The sequence below is a fragment of the Eleutherodactylus coqui genome, chromosome 12, assembly GCF_035609145.1.
Source record: "Eleutherodactylus coqui strain aEleCoq1 chromosome 12, aEleCoq1.hap1, whole genome shotgun sequence".
Taxonomy (NCBI): domain Eukaryota; kingdom Metazoa; phylum Chordata; class Amphibia; order Anura; family Eleutherodactylidae; genus Eleutherodactylus; species Eleutherodactylus coqui.
This window is the reverse complement of record NC_089848.1, coordinates 24,640,809-24,659,826: the sequence shown is the minus strand read 5'-3', so window position 1 is coordinate 24,659,826 and position 19,018 is coordinate 24,640,809. Positions and strand designations below refer to the sequence as shown.

General features: G+C 45.0%; 1 protein-coding gene across 1 annotated transcript; it reads left to right on the top strand.

The window, feature by feature from the left end:
• The first annotated feature begins 9,461 nt into the window (after window positions 1–9,461).
• On the top strand, window positions 9,462–18,384 carry CLEC3B (C-type lectin domain family 3 member B). Its single transcript, XM_066585755.1, has 3 exons — window positions 9,462–9,616; window positions 14,256–14,354; window positions 17,666–18,384. Exons 1-3 carry the CDS (start codon window positions 9,526–9,528, stop codon window positions 18,064–18,066), a joined length of 591 nt encoding a protein of 196 aa, XP_066441852.1. The 5' UTR covers window positions 9,462–9,525; the 3' UTR covers window positions 18,067–18,384.
• The last annotated feature ends 634 nt before the right edge of the window (window positions 18,385–19,018 follow it).

Sequence of the window (19,018 nt, the reverse complement as noted above, 5' to 3'; positions counted from 1 at the left end):
TTTTTTTGCATTTTGATTTTAATCTCCTGCGGTCTTCCCCATCGTGTATTTACACAATAGTCCATGTAGAAAGGTTCTAGGATATCCAGTTTATTTATACTAATGAAACCAAAACTTTGTAAGGCAATGGATCACAACTTGACCCAAAAACTCCAACTGAATACAGTGCTAAAGCCCTCTACTACCCAAATACTGTGACTCAGCACCCCAATAATCCCATGTTCGAGTGTTCAAATAGGAAAGTCTGCTTTTCTGCTCCCGATCATCAATCCATGTAAAAAAAATCCCTAAAACAGGCTGATTGCTGTAAATCTACTATATAACTACTATACCAGAGGGGTAACTACCACTGTAGTAGCTATAAAGGCTGTTCTAGTGCTTGGATCTCAGGAGGGACTGGCATAATTGCAATTAAGCTCCTAAGCCAGGGGAGCCCAAAGGCCCCCCTCGCTGCAGTTGCTGCCCAGGACACGTAATGTACTGAGAACAGGTGAAGGGAAGGAGTCGCGCTATGCTATGCACAGAGCTACGTGGCGTCACGTAGTAGTCAGAGTTTTGAAGATTGTTCTGCTGCTCATTGTTGGGACTGCAACTGTGGAGTGCAAAGGACAGAGAGGCACAATTACTTTCTGGGACCACAGAGGGACAGTTTGAGAAGCACGGTTACATTTTTGGGTCTATATTACATTTCTGGGGACAATATGGCCGGTTTCACAAGGCTGAGAGTCTCACACGAATATGAACCCTATTCTTTTGAATGGGATCATAAACATGAGCAAGTTTTTAGTTTTTTTTTTTTCCCGGATCGCATCGAAAAAATTGCTGCATGTCCACTGATCCCAATGGGGCGGCGGCAGCATTGCACCACATAGCAGGTGCACACACGTTTTCCATTGAAAACAATGAAGAACACTCCGCACTTCTTTGCCACGGCAGACAGCTGCAGAGAAGGATCGCTACTTCCCCGAAGTGATGCGAGGCGGTTTTGATACAAAAGTGCCTCGCAACTGCAAGGAAATCTCCTGTTGGTGAGCTCAATATCGCATTTACCCATGTGAAGTTAGCTTATTACTATGGGGGAGTACTGAGAGGTTTATTGGGGGTAGTAGCAGGAAGAGGAGAGTGTGCAGAAACAAACATATATGTATGGAAACGTACAGCTTTATGTTTCCTATTAACTAATGTAAAAAAGTAGACGCTGAACATTGCTGAATCAGACATTATCATTTAACCCCTTAACGCCATAGGGCATACATTTACGTCCTTGAGATTTGGGGTTTGTATGAAGGGGGATCAGGGGGTCGGTCTTGCTCTATACAATGTGGGTAGGCAAAGAAAAAATAAAAGGACCATGTCTTTAAGGGGTTAAAGTGTCATGAAAAGGTAAGAAACTAAAACATGAAAAACAAGGGCCACTTACTTTTGTTTTTTTTTCCCTTCAATCTAATAACTCCTGGAATCCTTCTCTTCAGTTGGGTCATGTGATCTCATTGTGACGGTCTAGGAATTACTTGTCCCTGTTCTCTCCAGGAGTCACTATTATCAGAGCTTCCTGTATGATGGACTGTACCATGCACATTCTTTACAGGGGGGAGGATGACAGAAACTCCCATCAGTTACTGATGATGATTGGAGGCTCCTGTCACATAATTATAATGACTGCATACTGGCTCTAACTGGTCATGATGCCGCGCTGACATATAAAGGAAGAGAAAGTAAGGCGAAATCTCTAAAAAATCAAGATGTCTGATAAGTATCAGACAGGAGACATCCATAGTGTGACAATCAAGTGATGGGTGCAGAGATGGAAAAACGTGTTTTTGCAGGAGTGGCCCTTTTAAGGTCAAAACTCAACTTTAAACAATAGGTCTCTTTTTAGGACCATATACATCCCCTTTAAATGGGCTGCTCACTATTGTCCATGTTTCATACTGAATATTAGGTCTTCCAGTTGTTGTTCCATTACTTCCAAAGAAGACTTAATGTAATATGGTTGCCCTTTAACTTCAATGGGCTTGATGAAGCACAACATGCTCCAACTTGGCAGCTGGCAAATGCCAAATTTTGGAAGATCTGCCATTTGAAAGGGTTTTGGAGAGCCATTTCAAATAATGGCCCATCCACACTGGCATTGTCACGTAGGTTTCGTGGTTATGAAAAAATGTGTAAATGCGTGCATTTTAATCATGCGTTTCCTTTTTTTATCGTATGCGCTATATATGTTTTAATACACCTAGTCCATTTTTATGTTTTCGACATGAAATCTGTTTTCACTGAAGTCTTTATTGAATGCCAATAAAGTATTGGAAGTGAAAACAGGAAAAGCTGGGAATTCTGGGTCTTCTGTGAGGGGGTGCGTGTTGAGAGCTCAGAAACTGAATGTGTAAAACGTATGCAGATGTAAATCCTACATTTCCTATTGACTGCAATGAAAAATCAAGTTTAGGTTTTTATCCACCGTTTTTGTGGGACAGAAACGCGCAGCAGGCGATGCTCTTCAATCCATGAAAGAACGCATTTGCAAGATAAGCATGGATGGCAGCAAATCAGCTTCGGTGCATAAAAATGTTTTATTCCGTCTTTAAAACATGATAGGCAGTGACGTTTCGACCACATGTTGGTCTTTATCAAGCATACATCCCCATTCAACCTACCCCCCCCCCCCCCTTAAATAATAAAATCAATCTTTGTGACCAATCAGGTGTTCAGGAATCGCCCCTCCCCTTCATAATTATGTGTACACGTGTAATACGAGTTATGTGGTATACCTCTTGACCTGCCCATCTGGGCTGGGTTATGTAGGGGAAACCATACAAGAGGTCAAAAAGAGGATTACTCCGCATAAGGGTACCATTCGAACAAAAATGAAAGAATTACCGGTCCCTAGACACATATGGTCGAAACGTCGCTGCCTATCATGTTTTAAAGACGGGATAAAACATTGTTTTTACGCACCGAAGCTGATCTGCTGCCATCCATGCTTATCTTTCAAGTGCTTTGAGATTGGAGATTTGGAGTTTATCTTCTGGAGTGGCTTTGCAGACCCTGCCCCCCCTTTACAGGGTCATATTCTGTTTGTGCTGCTGGTACAACTTTTTGACTGAAAGAAGGCATTGAGATGTTTGCTGGCTGAACGTAGTCCAATGTATGCAACGTTGCGTTTCATCAGTTTCTTGGAGTAACGATGTGTGAGTTTCACGGATGCCCATATGACGTGCGGACGGCCCGAAGTTAAGAGCCTGATGCTCTGTATAAGGAGATTAAAGCAGCGCTGACAAATAATTCTCCGCCCCTTTTTGGATGCTGTATTTTTCCAGGGACTGTTATTCCACCTTGTTGTGCTAACTTGGTAACTAGTCTGTTTCTAGCCAGGAAAATGGAACATTTTTATAATGCCACATGTTGGAAGAAATGAACTTTACAATATTGGACATTTCATGCTGCTAACGGTAGGGACGCTATGTGTGCTTCAGTCATCTGTGCAAAGAAGTGTTCTTGTCCGATTGGCATTGGTCACGGCAGGCTGGCCTCTTCCTGCTCATTTTGAAACTTTTGGCCACATCTGTTAAGAGGAAACTGTACAAGCTATAAAGCAGTAGGTAGCCCATATACCTAATGTTTTGTAGGACCTTTTTATCAATATCCTCCTAGCTTTCTCCTGTGCTTCCAAAGCATACTTAGAGTAACTCTCAAAGGGAAATTGGGGAAAATCCAGCAAACACAATTTGGGATGGGTGGGTAGTTAGGAATTCATGTAAGTACTATTAATTATTAGGAAATTATAGTACCAGTTTTCCTGGTGGCGCAATGCGCCACACAGCTCTGCTATATGGTACATCCATTATGATCCCCACACACCTCACACAGAGCTCTACTACATGCATCTTGATTCCCACACAAGTCAAACACAGCTTGCCTCCTCCCACAGCAGTCACATCACCGCAGGTCCTTTTAGTTCACCAGATCTCTGTGGTGGAGGTAGGTCGGTGTCTTCTGTCAGGACCACTGAGCTGTGCCCGAGATAATAATGGCTTCGTTGAATTTTCATTGCGTTTTTTTTGTCCTCCCTTTTTAAGAGCCCTAGCTTTGTTGTTCTGTCGTTCAGGCTCTGGGTTTTATATATGTTGTAGGACCTTCGATGGTGTCACCAGGGGGCGGAGCATGAGAAGCACTCACATACTAACTGACAAGTGGTCGTTAGTAGTTTGATTCTGTCTTGCTCCATCCTTTTTTTTATTTTGAGATGGTAATCCAGCCTTTGTCCTTTATCTTGATTTCAAGAAATCCACTCAAACGTGACCAGAGCCACGACCCCTTAATGATGAAAGGACTTGCCGCTCTAATGCCATAATATCTCTCAGCTGCCCATGCTTTGTGGCACTTTTTGATTTGCTTATACAGTGTGCTCTGCATTGGAGTCCCAAAACCATGACCATGGGGTAGTACAGTAGGTGCTATAGCATCTAGGGATGTGATTAAGGCCTCATGTCCACGGGTGGATAGGATTCCGACCTTCAATGTAAGCCGTCGGTGCAGGATCCACACAGAAATGGAGCATGTTGCGATTTGTTTTCCGGACCAGAAGGGGTAATTATTTTAATTAATTTGCGGGCACCCAGGCATCTCTGTGGGCGGCTTGATTTGCCGATCTCCCCTGCAGATTCTGCAAATCAAATCTGCCCGTTGACATGAGGCCTAAGGTTGGTTTCACATCTATGTCAAAACCTCCTGCTGGAGGTTCTATCACAGATCTGACTGCAAATACGCATGCAGCACTTTTTCTTCCATCCCAAAACCAGAGGGAAAGCGAGTAGACCACATTATATTCAATGGGGTCCACCCCGCATTGTTCAGTTCCATCCAGCCGCGTGGATTCACTTTTCCTGCTCCCTGAACGGAGTAGGAAAACAGAATCCCCACCACAGATGTGAAACCAGCCTTAGAGAGAGAGAATCTAATAGATGCACCATCTGTCTTATGGCCCATTTAGAGGTTGACTTGCTCTTGTGCTTTGGTTCAATGTTCTACTACCTAACCCTACTCTTCTTGACCTTCAGATTGTATTTGTTCACATTAGACGGATTTGCTGCAGAAAATCTCTCTGGATTTTCCGCAGGAGAATTCTGCAGCTCCTAATCCACACAGTTTTGATACTGCCGCTACGTATCTCCTCCCTGCTCACCCACCAGTCTCCAGGCCTCCAGTGATGAGGTTCAAACCCCCGTGCCCTTTACAGCTTGTGATTGGCTGCAGTCTGGTTTCTGTAACCTGACCTCTGGCTTTGGTCTTTGTGCTGAACTGTGCCATCTGCCCGACCCGGACTGTCTGGTTAGGCCTTAAGTAGTATCAGCTACAACTGTACTGGGAACCACCTCCTCAGTAATGGCCTGCATACCCCACAACCAGCAACCACATTCTGACCGGTTGGGTTAAAGGGTGAAGACTGGGGTGCCACAAGTTTTTGGTCCATAGGGAAACCAGTCTCTGGCTCGGTAGCTCCACGTCCGCTGATCCTGGCAATGAGTATGATAGGTTTTTTAGGAGTATAATGGCTTCTGTTGCTGCAGAACGCCTTGCCTTGTTTTTAGTGAGACCTTAAAAGACATCGCATGGCAATCACATACTGTGCAATGTGATTTTTTTTTTTTCCCCCCCCCCCCCCCCATTGAAATCAACGGGAAGCCCTTGCAATCCCCTGCAGAGCATGAAACACACATAGGAGGATCGCAATTTTATGTAAACTATGCGAGGAGTTTTTGAATGAAAAGCGTTTTGCATCGGCATAAAAAAGAAAAACACTTTTGAAAGTGTGATATCGCGCTCGCCTGTGTGAATGTAGCCTCAAACAAAGGATAAATCAGGCCAGTGGATTTTTTAAATTTATTTCTTGGGAAACAGGACTGGAATACATTTCATTTTTGCAGAGAAGTTAATATCCTGTTTTTAAGAATGCACATTCTGTAGTTGAAATCCATATTATTTAGTTCAGAAGATGGGGCCAATACTGGATTTAGTTTTTCAGTGACCTGTTTTTTTAAAGAGTGGCACAATATTTTAATATTCTTTTAATATGCCCTTACTTCCATTTTGTAGAAATATTGGGGTTCCATATTTTTATGGCTGCTGTCTCGCTGTTTGCTCCAATCAGTGCTACAATCTAAGAGCCATGGTTTGGTTTACAGCTTAGAATGTGGCAAAGTCCTTAAAACTTGTACATTGGAGTCTTGCTTCCTGTATTTTGTCCCTTTTATCCATTCCTAGCCTATTACATCAAAAAAAAATCCCGCCCCTAGAAGAAGTTGTGATTTTGCTGAAAAACTCTGCCTGCAGTTATATCTCAAGCAGCTATGCAAATGATTAGAGTTGTAGCGTGATTAGATGAACGGTCTTGCCACCTGAGGCTCTTAGGGCGGCTGCACACGGGCGTAAGCATATATACACTTGCTATCACGGGAGCTATTGTGTCTACATCGTTGCTTTCCATTGCACTGCTGGAGCGGCTCACATCAGAGCCATGTTTGAGTAGGATGGAGTGCCTGCTTAGTAGGCAGGGCATCCTACTTGGTAAACAGGGTCGCTGACCTAGTAGGCCCACTGAACTGTGCAATTTCTGGAAGACGGGAGCTTTCTGTGCACAATTGCGCAGAATAATAGAGCATGTCCACGACCACGACGGTAACAAGAGGACATCCGCTACGATTAGAGGAAAGTAGGTTTCATCACCAACACAGAAAGGGGTTCTTTACTGTAAGAGCAGTTAGACTGTGGAACTCTCTACCGGAGGAAGTGGTGATGGCAAAATCCATAGAGGAGTTTAAAAGGGGACTTGATGTCTTTCTGGAGAAGGATATTACAGGATATAAATTTTAGTTTAAGTGTCAATCCTGGTATATAGGCAGGTAGGAACTATTAGGGGTTGATCCAGGGAACAGTCTGATTGCCATTAGGGAGTCGGGAAGGAATTTTTTCCCCAAAAGGGCTAATTGACTTCTGGCCTTGGGGTTTTTTGCCTTCCTCTGGATCAACACAGTAGGATAGACAGGCTGGACTAGATGGACAATGTCTTCATTCGGCCTTACATACTATGTTACTATGTCACATGTTTTTCCCCACACTTGAAATGTGTGCGGAAAAACACCACATGCAAAGGAACCCATTCAAGTCAATGAGTTCTATTTGCTGCACGTTGCGAGCGCAGATTTAGCGGACGTAACTGCGCTCGTGTGAGACCACTTTAAAAGTGGCTCCATTTTGGCCTATAGAAAGGCTCTCGGAGGCTTTTCTTCCGCTTGTAGAGCTTGTAGACCATTAGACGCCTCTACGACGCAGAGAAGAGATTTCACCCCGTTACCAGAGTCTGAGAGGGGCGCATTATTGGGATGTGAGAAGCTGGATGGTCATATTGGAGTATTGTCCCCCACCGGCTGTTCTGACCCGACTGTCAGGAGGTGTTGGGAACAGTGGATGTGTGAGGGCACACAAGGTGGCCGGGCTCAGGACGTCCCCTACAGACCACCAGTAGAGAGGAGTGTCTGACCAGACTGTTAGGGGGTGTTGGGACCAGTGGATGTGTGAGGGCACACAAGGTGGCCGGGCTCAGGACGTCCCCTACAGACCACCAGTAGAGAGGAGCGTCTGACCAGACTGTTAGGGGGTGTTGGGACCAGCGGATGTGTGAGGGCACACCAGGTGACTGGGCTCAGAACGCCCCCTACAGACCACCAGTAGAGAGGAGCAGCTGACCAGACTGTTAGGAGGTGTTGTGACCAGTGGATGTGTGAGGGCACACAAGGTAATCGGGCTCAGGATGCCCGACAGACCACCAGTAGAGAGGAGTGTCCAACAAGCACCTCGAACTGTTTTGATGTCTGCCATCCAGGTCCAGGTATTGCCTTTATTACACCCCTCTATAGGAACCATTTCACGGCACCCATTCACCCCCCTCCCCCACTGGCATGTCTGTTTGCAGTTGTATCATGAACGACAAAGCTGGACTGCTACAGAGTGGAATCAGTTTGTCTTCAGTGATCAATTCCGATTTAGTCTGGGCACTGATGACGGCTGTGTTCGTGTCTGGAGACCTCTGGGTGAGCTCCTCAATCCTGTCTTTGCTGTGGAGCGGCACACTGCCCCCTGCTGGTGTGATGGTCTGGAGGCCATCGTCTGACAGTCGGTCACCGCTTGTAGTTGTACGAGGGACAATGACAGCTCAGCGATATGTTCAGGACATCCTGCAGCCACATGTGTTCCTCTCATGGCGGCTTCCAAGAAGCATTTTCCAGCAGCGTAATGCTTGACCACAATAGGAAGGCCTACACAACATTGCCATGATTCTGTGGCTTGCCTGGTTGCCAGATTTATCACCAATAGAACATGTATAGGAACATTTGGGATGCCAACATTGAAGGCCTACGAGTTTGCACGATCTAGAGGTTCAGTTACAGCAAATGTGGACAAATATACCGCAGGATACCATATAGAAGCTGTATTCCTCCATGCCTGCCTGTATCACATCTTGCATCCAAGCTAGAGGTGGTACAATAGGGTACTAGAGCGTCTATGCCTGCCTGTATCACATCTTGCATGCAAGCTAGAGGTGGTACAATAGGGTACTAGAGCCTCTATGCCTGCCTGTATCACATCTTGCATCCAAGCAACAGGGTACAACATGGTACTAGAGCCTCTGTACCCACCAGCTTCACATCTCATATACGAGCTAGAGACGGTACAACAGGGTACTAGAGCCTCCATGCCTGCCCGTGTCACATCTTGTATCCAAGCTAGAGACGGTACAACAAAGTACTAGAGCCTCTATTTCCATCTGTAACACGTGTTGTATCCAAGCTAGAGGTGGTACAATTGAATCCATAAAGTCTTGACTATTGTAACTCATTAATTAGTCTTATTTATTGTTTCTGTGGAGTGATTGGGGGGGGGGCATAGCAAAGCATTATTACTAGCGAGGGCATAAATGGTCACATTGTGAAGGGAATGTCTATACTAATGTCTATAGAAGTGGTGTGGAGGTTATGTAGAAAACTGAAAAACGGAGGCTGGTCGCTGGAAAAACAAGGGGCCGAAGATGGTTTTCATGCTTAGCAATTTTATGTTATTGATTTATGAACAACTTTGCTTAGCAGAGGATACTAAACTATTGTGGCCGTCAAAGAGCAATGGATATATAATAATGTGAACAGAGTGCAATAAAAAAAAACATTTCAAAAATTTTCCCTGGGTTGCAGCAGTAGAAGAAAAATAACTCCTAGAAAATACAATGGGACTTTTATGGAACTTCCCATAATCTATATAATGTGTCTGATATAAGTTTGTATTGTCAGTGCAGGCATCAGACTATCGGGGTTTATCACTTTACTGTAACCCATATTAGTACAAGCTGCAGAGGCTCGTGAGCGTCCTGCCTGGATGGAGGAGTTCCTGAACAGCATGATTTTATTATAGGCGGATTTAATAAAGTGCAGAACCGCAGTGTGCCTCAAACAGTAGATTGCCAGTGGTGGGATTATCATGGAGCTCCGACGAGCCTGCCTGGTCCTGTGCCTCTTCTGCTGTGCACCAATCACCTATCAGCAGAAAAAACTAAAGCAAACTAGCAGAGGTAAGTTGTTCCCAGCATGTTAAGTAGTGAGCATTCTGATTTTTTAAGTAAGGAGCATGCCGTGTCATAAAACAGCCCTAATTAACATTAAGACTATTGTGTTCTCCTTGCCTGCCACTGACAGTTTTTAGAACTCGTACAGGGTCGTTAACTTCACAGTTTTTGACTTTTTTTATTTTTATGGAAACTTGGCCAAGTTACAAAAATGATTAGAACTCACAATAACCTATACAAACACCTGCTACATAAAAGGGATGACACATCTAATTTTTTATTACAGACATGGGCCAAATGAAACTTGTTTTACTGACTTGCTATGAATTTACGGACAGTTACAACAGTCTTTAATGAAAAGCAGGCGTTCTCGCACTTCTCATAGTCGTGGCGTTAATGTTGCATAACAGTGGTGGACGGAGGCCAGGGCTTCATTGCTTGTAGATGTTCAAGTGCCAGAATGCTTCTCCAGCCTGTGCGGGTCTCCGATGTGCCTTTTATGAAGGGAATGTCTGTACTGATGTCTATAGAAGTCAACGGGTATAATGCAGTTTTCTAGCTTTGCTCTGCAATAGCACGGGGTTCACTTACATTGTCTATGGACTGAGAATATCTACTGACAGAGGTACTGGAATGTGTTGTAAGAAGTAGATAAGTAAGGTTTTGTAAGATTGACTTATTAAAATTCTTGGCTTTGAGTTCAGCATAGATAGTTATACAGAACTGTGCAAAAGTTTTAGGCAGGTGGGGGAAAATGCTGCAAAGTAAGAATGCTTTCAAAAACAGAAGTGGTAATAGTTTTTTGGTCAATTGACAAAATGCAAAGTGAATGAACAAAAGAGGAATCTAAGTCACCTCGATATTCGGTGTGACGGCTCTTTGGCTTCAAAGCAGCATCAGTTCTTTTAGATACACTTGCACACAGTTGTTTAAAGGAACTTCACAGGGTGTTTTTTTTTTTTTTTTAAAACATCTTGTAGAACTAAGCAGAGATCTTCCCGGGATATAGCTTTGTTCAGATCCTTCTGTCTCTTCATGTAATCCCAGACAGACTGGATGATGTGAGGTCAGGGCTCTGTGGGGCCACATCATCACTTCCAGGACTCCTTATTCTTCTTCATGGTGAAATAGTTGTTAATGGCTTTAGTTTTAAGTTTTTGGATGTTGTCCTGCTGCAGAATACATTTTGAGCCTTCTACTTTTGAAAAAATTCTTACTTTGCAGTGTTTTTTCCACACCTGCCTAGAACGTTCACACTGTACTGTATAATGCCCCTTTTACATGGAATGATAATCTCACGATTCTCATTTGCCCGAGCGAATGAACTAGTGACGTCATCAGCAGCTCGCTTGGGCAGCCTGTTTACATGGAATGATCTGTGTTTAAACTGCCCTACAAGTGAACAAGCTTGCGTTGATTTTTATGCCGCCTGAAACTGAACAAAGAACAAGAAGCGCTTGATTCTCGTTTATTGTTTAGTTGTTGGCTTGTGTTTACATTGAACGATTATCGTTCAGCCAGTGGTGTAGGAAAGGGGGTGTGGCAGGTGCGGGCTGCCCTGGCTGCTCTCAGCGAGGGGGTTGACAGTTCAGCTCTGATCATCTCACATCCCCGCTCCCTGCTCTTAGTCCGGCTGCAGTCCTAGGATGGACCAGCGGCGGAGAGGGACAGGAAGTTGAGCCCTCACCCTCAACTTCCTGTCCCTTTTGTTCTCCATCACTGCCTTCTGCAGCAGCTACTGTTGCCTATCTGGATGGCGCAACTCGGCTTCAGCCTGCTGGTTTCTCTGGCAGTGGTGGCCCTGGCATGGTCGGATAAGTGGCACTGCTTGTATCTATGGTCGTACGGGAGATAGAATGGGCCGGACTGCTGTACAGATGCTGGATGCGGTCCTCTGTGTGCTCACTGTGGATCTCTGTGTGGTGGAGGTGCGAGGGTTCTTGGGCTGCTTATGTGTGCGGCATAGGTATGTATAGAGGAGCATCTATTCTCGGGTGTAAGTCTGTACTTCTTTATAACATGCTAGTGAATACATGATGCGCCATCATCTGCAAGACGTGTGTGTGTGTGTATATGTGTAATATATATATATAATATATCTATCTATTACGGTGCATCATGTATTCACTAACATGTTACAAAAAAGTACAGGCTTTCTCTGGGGTGACTACATTTCCCAGTGTGGCCAGCTGGGATGCCTAGTTGTCAAAAGTACAATCCGTTACCTAGAAGAAGTTGTCAAAATCTAATGAAACTTTCTGTGATTGCAATGTTGTTACAAGTGAGTGATTACAATATCAGAGCAAAAGGAGAATTTGTTGCAGAAAACTGACCCCCTTGGAGGCCACCTCTAGCTTGTATACAAGATGTGATACGGAGGGCATAGAGGCTCTAGTACCCTGTTGTACCGCATCTAGCTTGGATACAAGATGTGATATGCGCGAGCATGGAGGCTCTAGTACCCTGTTGTACTGCCTCTAGCTTGGATGTAAGATGTGATACAAGCAGCCATGGAGGCTCTAGTACCCTGTTGTACCCTCTCTAGCTTGGTTGCACGATGTGATACAGGGGGCATGGAGGCACTAGTACCCTTTTGGTCTGTCTCTAGCTTGTATACAAGATGTGATACAGGCAGGCATGGAGGCTCTAGTACCTTGTTGTACCACCTCTTGCTTGGATGTAAGATGTGATACGGGGGGCATAGTGGCTCCAGTATCCTGTTCTACCGCCTCTAGCTTGTGTTTGAGCGAATCCATACACAAACAGGCAGCACTACTGCGCTGCCTGTTTGCACATACGGCAACTGTAAGGATCTTGTTTTTCCTCCTTCTAATAATTTCATGGGGCAGTGACAAAAAAGTTTCTGCACCAGGTACCACCTGCCCATGCTATGCCACTGCGTTCAGCTTCGCTCCTTTGCACTTTTGTCTGAACAATAATAGTTCCGTGTAAACGCAGCATATATAGGTCATGCCATATAAAACAGATCCATTATGAAAACTTCAATGCATAGCTTGAGATTTCTTATTAAAATTGCAAACAGAAATATAGATAGTAGTACCCAGTCAGCATTAAAGAGGACCCGCCCGCTCTCCTGACATGTCTGCTTTAATAAAGATTGGCTCTGTGTCCGTGAGTGAGTTACATGCTCTGCCCCTGATCACATGACGGTGACATCATCACAGGTCCTTCATCCCTGTGCAGGTATGGGCGGACTGCATCCCCTACAAACCTCTGTGGCCTCAGCTGCTATGTAAGTGAGTGACTGTGTGAGTCACATGTGAAGATGCTACTGTCATGGGATCACAAGTCCTTCACTTTATTAAAAACCTGCACAGCCTGACAGCACCTGTAATGATGTCACCATCATGTGATCAGTCATCTGTGTGCGAGGAGTCCGGGGGTCACAGGACCAGGGCAGGACTCTGCTGTGCTGGTTGTGATCCCTGTTGTAAAGGGTTGTCACCTTTGTCACAAAAAATACCGGCTATGGTAAAAAATAAGGGCGTGGCTTGGGGCGAGGATTGGCGACGTGGCTTATTACAGCATATTATTTGACCTCTGGGCACCCGGAGGCCTCTAGTGATCACAACTTTGCTGGCTGCTGCATCACTTGCCACAGTGGCCCCAGTTAAAATAGCGATCCCCACAGTGGCCCCTAGTAGAAATAGCGAACCCCCCACAATTGCCCCAGTAGAAATAGCGACCCCCATAGTAATATTAACCCCCTCAGTAATAATATTAACCCCACAATAATAGTAACTCCCCTCAGCAATATTAACCCCCCTCAGCAATAGTAGTAATCTCCCCCATCATCAATAGTAGTAACTCAGTAGTAATAGTTACCCCAACCCATATACCATAAGACACACCCCCTACTTCCTACCCAAAATTCTAGAAAAAAATGTACACAAAAATAAGCACTACACTACACTACACTACACCTAAAAAAACAAACACCAATACTCGCCTACCGCCGGTGTTCCGGTGCGCTTGCCTGTCCCTGTCGCTCCTGCAGGCTGTCGCGATGTCCCCCGTCACTTGAATTCCCCGCCTCCAGCAAAGATAATGCTCTGATTGGCTAGCCAGCACCGGTATCAGCCAATGAAAGCAGGCGCTGGGTTAACCAATCACAGCCATTCAATGATGCCATTCAATGTATTCCTTGAGTGATCAGAGACAATAAACTGGTGGCTCCGCGCAGCTCCAGCGATGACCACTTCTCCATTGCTGACTGCTGCACCCACCACCGACATCCCTAGATTCTTTTCCCTGCAGTTAGAACCTCACGTTCATCGGGTCCCAGTGACTGACAAAGGGGTCTCGTCCCGAAATGCGTATTTTAAAGCTGGTTGTTTAACTCCTCAATAAAGGAGAAGTTGAACCTCCTCATTCTAGTAATTTGATTGCCTATCGCGAGTTGCACTGAACCACCAGTTTTTTTTGTCTCCGCTCACCCACTCTTCTGGAGCAATATCTGGTCGGCAGCACCTCTGTATTATCTTGTATACCTTAAACCTATACGGCCCTTGTCTTTTCTTTAGGCGGCTCCTACCATGTGGGTTTTGCTCCACCCATTTTTCTATTCTGCGTCTAAATCCTTGAGTGATGGGTCGTATAATCGTTCTATTATTTGCTTTTGCAGATGTAGTCAGCATGAAAATGTATGAAGACCTAAAGAAGGAGTTACAAGATCTTCGGCAAGATGTAAGTCACCTAAAGGAGCAGGCGGCATTGCAGTCACGTGAGTACCAACAACCACTGGATAAGCTATACAGCGTTTGGAGTAGAGTGAACCCTAAAAGATTATTTAATGTACATGACAAAATGTAAAAGAGTTTTCCATGTAATGACAGCTTCCATTTTTATGAGCCATCAGCTACTGTAGGATGACCCTTCCGATATGTCCTCTGCTCCCCCTATCTATTCCGTTATCCCGCTGTTTCTCAACTCTAGTTTGCACATAGCCCCAACAGGTCATGATTTTCTTAGTAGTGTACAGATGATGTAGCTATTGTCAATAGCTCAGAAATTGCCACATATTTTGTCTCTATAGGATATCCTCAAATCATACCGGGGGTACTTGTGGCTGGAGTTGAGAAGCACTACTATGCAACAAGACATCCCTTGTCTATTCATTGGACGGGCCAGATTGGTAAAGAGGTCAATCCCCTACTGAACCGCTCAACATTGCTGAAAATGAGGGTCTCTAAATCCCCTTTTTCAGCCAGAGAGCAGAATGAGCACCATTGGGTAGAGACCCCGTGCGGTGGAGCAATTCGGGACAACCGCATCTGTTACTTGCAGAATTTATAGCAGATACATTTCGGTCCATACTGTGAAGGGGTGAAGTCTATGGTATTTGTATAATGCAATGAGCATGTTGAGGATTTGAGGATCTGCGGCATGTTCGTTTTTCCATGCTGACTTCTTCTGCTGCACGTGAACGCGGTTTTGAAAACTCCATCCATATAAACTGTACTGCAAATTCCTGTGGGTTTCTGGTGCCGACCCTGCACTGTAAATACAGCGTCTGAATTCATTCTCTCCATAAGGGCTTATCCACACGGGCGAGAATCTGAGCTTTTTTGTGATGCGAGACACACAAATATGAAACCCATTCTTTTGAGCGCTGCTGCAAGGAATAAGTATTGCAGCATGTTTAATTTTTGGGCGTTCCTGCAGGAGAAATCATCCATTGTTTCCTATGGGAAGGCTACGGTAAGCACTTTCGAACTTTTCCCATGTGTGAAATCAGAAATCCATGGAAGCGATACAATGCGATTTTTAATCCAAAAAGCGCGATATCAGGCTGAGTTATTTGGGCCGACGATATGCCTGCCCATGCGAATATAGCCTTAGGCTGGTTTGTATTATGGGCGCGTTATGCTTCCACAATACAGATGAGTGTCCGGGCCTGACGAGGGCATCTTAACCTGAACTCAGAGCTTCATAGATTCTTCTATGATGCTCTGAGGTAAAGTCAGGATACCGACTTTGGCCTTGGACACTGGTCCGAATTACACTCCTGTGAAACTGGCTTTAGGATGAGTGGGAGCCTCAAAAACAACAGAATGTGCATATTTGTTTGACACACTGGCGTACGGTGGGGGGAAGCAGGGGTCGCAACAGCGACCCGGCCCTTGAGCTGAGGGGGCCCAGAGGACTGGCTTTATCATGATGGGTGAGAGGGGAGGAGGGAGAGGAGAGGAGAGCAGAGAGACGGGAGGCAGCGCCGCAGGTCGGCAAGAGCAGAGGAGAGGGCTGTTACACGTGGTGTCGGCAGCCAATTACAGGCTGCAGACTCCCACGGCGTGCGGCCCTCCTACTGATAGGCTATCAGTCTCTGCCAGCCAGCGATTACCAGGGGGAGGGGTTGGTGCGGCTCTACTCAACTCCAGAGCGCTGGATGCACAGGACCTGGGAGAGGACCTGTGGCTGCAGATCACATGACCAGGCTCTGGTCATGTGATCAAAATACGGGGGACTTTCCATTACAGGCTGCCCAGAGACTGCTGCAGAGGTGAGTAGAGAAGGAATTGGAATTATATATGTATGGCTGGTATAAGTTATACCAGGTGTGTGTGTGTATGTATGTATGTATGTATGTATGTATGTATGTATGTGTGTGTATATATATATATATATATATATATATATATATATATATATATATATATATATATATATATATATACACACACACGAGATACACAGGTTACACCAGCATGGGACATACCACTATATACAGGGATATAGGGGGATATACATGCTGTATATAGTGCTATGTACCATGCTGGTGTAACCTGTGTATCTCCTGTATATAATTATATATGTATAGCTGGTATAAGTTATACCTCTCTTGTGTATATATATAATTATATACAGGGAATACACCGGTTACACCAGCATGGAACATACCACTATATACAGGGGGCTATACATCCTGTATATAGTGATATGGAGCATGCTGGTGTAACCTGTGTATCTCCTGTATATAATTATATATGTGCAGCTGGTATACAGTACATTTTATTTTTTTCTTTCAATCACTGACGTTCCAGCGTCGTCGCTGGGAGATGACGTGGGTGTCTGCGACTTTTCCGCAATGTCAGGGCAGCGGGTCGCACGGCTTGCATTGAGTTCAATGGAGGCCGTCCGTGCAGAATCTGCACTAAAATAGAACATGCTGTGATTTTTCCTCTGTGAGCGGAAAACCGCAATTGCTTTCTGCTCGTGTAGAGGAAAAAACGCTTTTCCATAGCATCCTATGGGCGGTACATGCTGCGGAATCCGCAGGAGGATGCCCGCTCCATATTCTGCAATGCGAATCCAGCCGTGTACAGCCGGTCTTAGGCTAATTTCACATGGGTGAGTCTGACATTGGGACGTGAAACTATGCCCCATATCACACTCGCCAACGTGTGCCATCCCCACGGATATGAGGGGTTATTGTGTTAAAACCAGCTGGCATCACATCATCATATTCTCGTGTGAGGCAGAGAAAAAACAAAACATCGCTCCTATGTATGATCGCATTCAAAAGAATGGGGTTCATATTCATGTGCGATTTGTACGTCTTGCAATGAACAAATCTCGCGCAATCTTTGCGGCCGTGTGAAAGCAGCCTAAGACATTACCAACAGGTTTTTACGTAGTCAAGGAAAGTAGTTATGATATGAAGACTTACACTAAGGGGCTAGATCATGTTTGTAAATTAGCATGCTTTAGGTATACGTACGGGTACAGATGGAGGAGGGGGGGCCCAGCTGAACCTTTGCACCCGGGCCCCTTAGCCTTTAGGTACGCCCCTGGTTTGACACCACCATTCATCTCAATAGAAAGCAACTGCTTGTTCTGCCATTTGTCCCAGAAAGCCGATTTGGCGCTCAGCATTCTACGCAGCGGTTAGGAGGGACCCGCCTCTAACTTACTTTTATGGTCTGTCTGAATGATCTATCTGCTTTAAGATTATTTAAATCCACTTTTTGGAATTTTTGAGTTTTTAGATGTTCTTATTCGGTTTCTGCTAAAACCTATTCTTTCTTTTTCTAGTTTGCCTCAAAGGCGGCAAGGCTCTAAACAAATGTTTCCTGCACTTTCCTGAAGCAAAGACTTACCACGGCGCCAGTGATGTCTGCATTGCACAAGGCGGGACCCTGAGTGCTCCAGAGAATGGCGATGACAATGATGCTTTATACGATTATGTTCGCAAGACCCTAGGCGCAGATGCAGAGGTGTGGTTAGGCATCCACGATATGGCTAATGAAGGAAGCTGGGTTGATATGACCGGTAGCCGCATTTCCTTTAAACATTGGGAAACTGAAATAACCAATCAGCCTGATGGTGGCAAACAGGAAAACTGCGCAACTCTTTCTGCTGTCGCCATCGGCAAGTGGTTTGATAAAAACTGCAAAGAGACTTTGCCTTTTGTGTGTCAGTTTGCAATAGTTTAGCTGCCACCCCTCCTATAAAATAAACTCGCCACGCTTCAGCGCTGCTATGTAGCAAATAATGTCACCCGATAAAGATGAAAATACAAGCTTAGTGGAAGTATCATAGTGATAGACTAGACCCCGACTTTAACTTGCTGCCACAAGTATATTTATTTAGACCTTATATATTGTATATAGCTTATTGACAGTGGAGGTAATTAATGTCAAGTGCTAGCAGTAATAAAGAAAAAAACACCAATAAAGTTTTCGTATCTTCATTTTAGTTTGAGGTTTTCGATTGTTAGACTTTACAGTTAAAGGGGTTGTCCCGCGCCGAAACGGGTTTTTTTTTTTTCAACCCCCCCCCCCCCGTTCGGCGCGAGACAACCCCGATGCAGGGGTTAAAAAAGATCACCGGACAGCGCTTACCTGAATCCCCGCGCTCCGGTGACTTCTTACTTACCCGGTGAAGATGGCCGCCGGCATCTTCTCCCTCCGTGGACCGCAGGGCTTCTGTGCGGTCCATTGCCGATTCCAGCCTCCTGATTGGCTGGAATCGGCACGTGACGGGGCGGAGCTACACGGAGCCCCATTGAGAAGATAAGAAGACCCGGACTGCGCAAGCGCGTCTAATTTGGCCATTAGACGGCGAAAATTAGACGGCAACCATGGAGACGAGGACGCTAGCAACGGAACAGGTAAGTGAAAAACTTTTTATAACTTCTGTATGGCTCATAATTAATGCACACTGTACATTACAAAGTGCATTAATATGGCCATACAGAAGTGTATAACCCCACTTGCTGCCGCGGGACAACCCCTTTAAAGGGACGCTCCAGTGATTTTTTTGTAATTCTTTTTTTATGTAGCTATCCCTTAAGTGTAAATACGAGCCAGTGTTATCTTGGTTCGTTATTTCTTTTTGTCTGAAACTCCCGAGCTCTTTGTCCTAAGATGGTCATGTGATCTCAGT

Excerpts from the sequence above, each read along its gene's own strand:
- CLEC3B (XM_066585755.1), top strand. The coding sequence starts at position 9,526 with ATGGAGCTCCGACGAGCCTGCCTGGTCCTGTGCCTCTTCTGCTGTGCA. Across the intron at positions 9,617-14,255 it reads ACTAAAGCAAACTAGCAGAG|ATGTAGTCAGCATGAAAATG; the intron begins GTAAGTTGTTCC and ends TTGCTTTTGCAG. Across the intron at positions 14,355-17,665 it reads GCAGGCGGCATTGCAGTCAC|TTTGCCTCAAAGGCGGCAAG; the intron begins GTGAGTACCAAC and ends TTCTTTTTCTAG.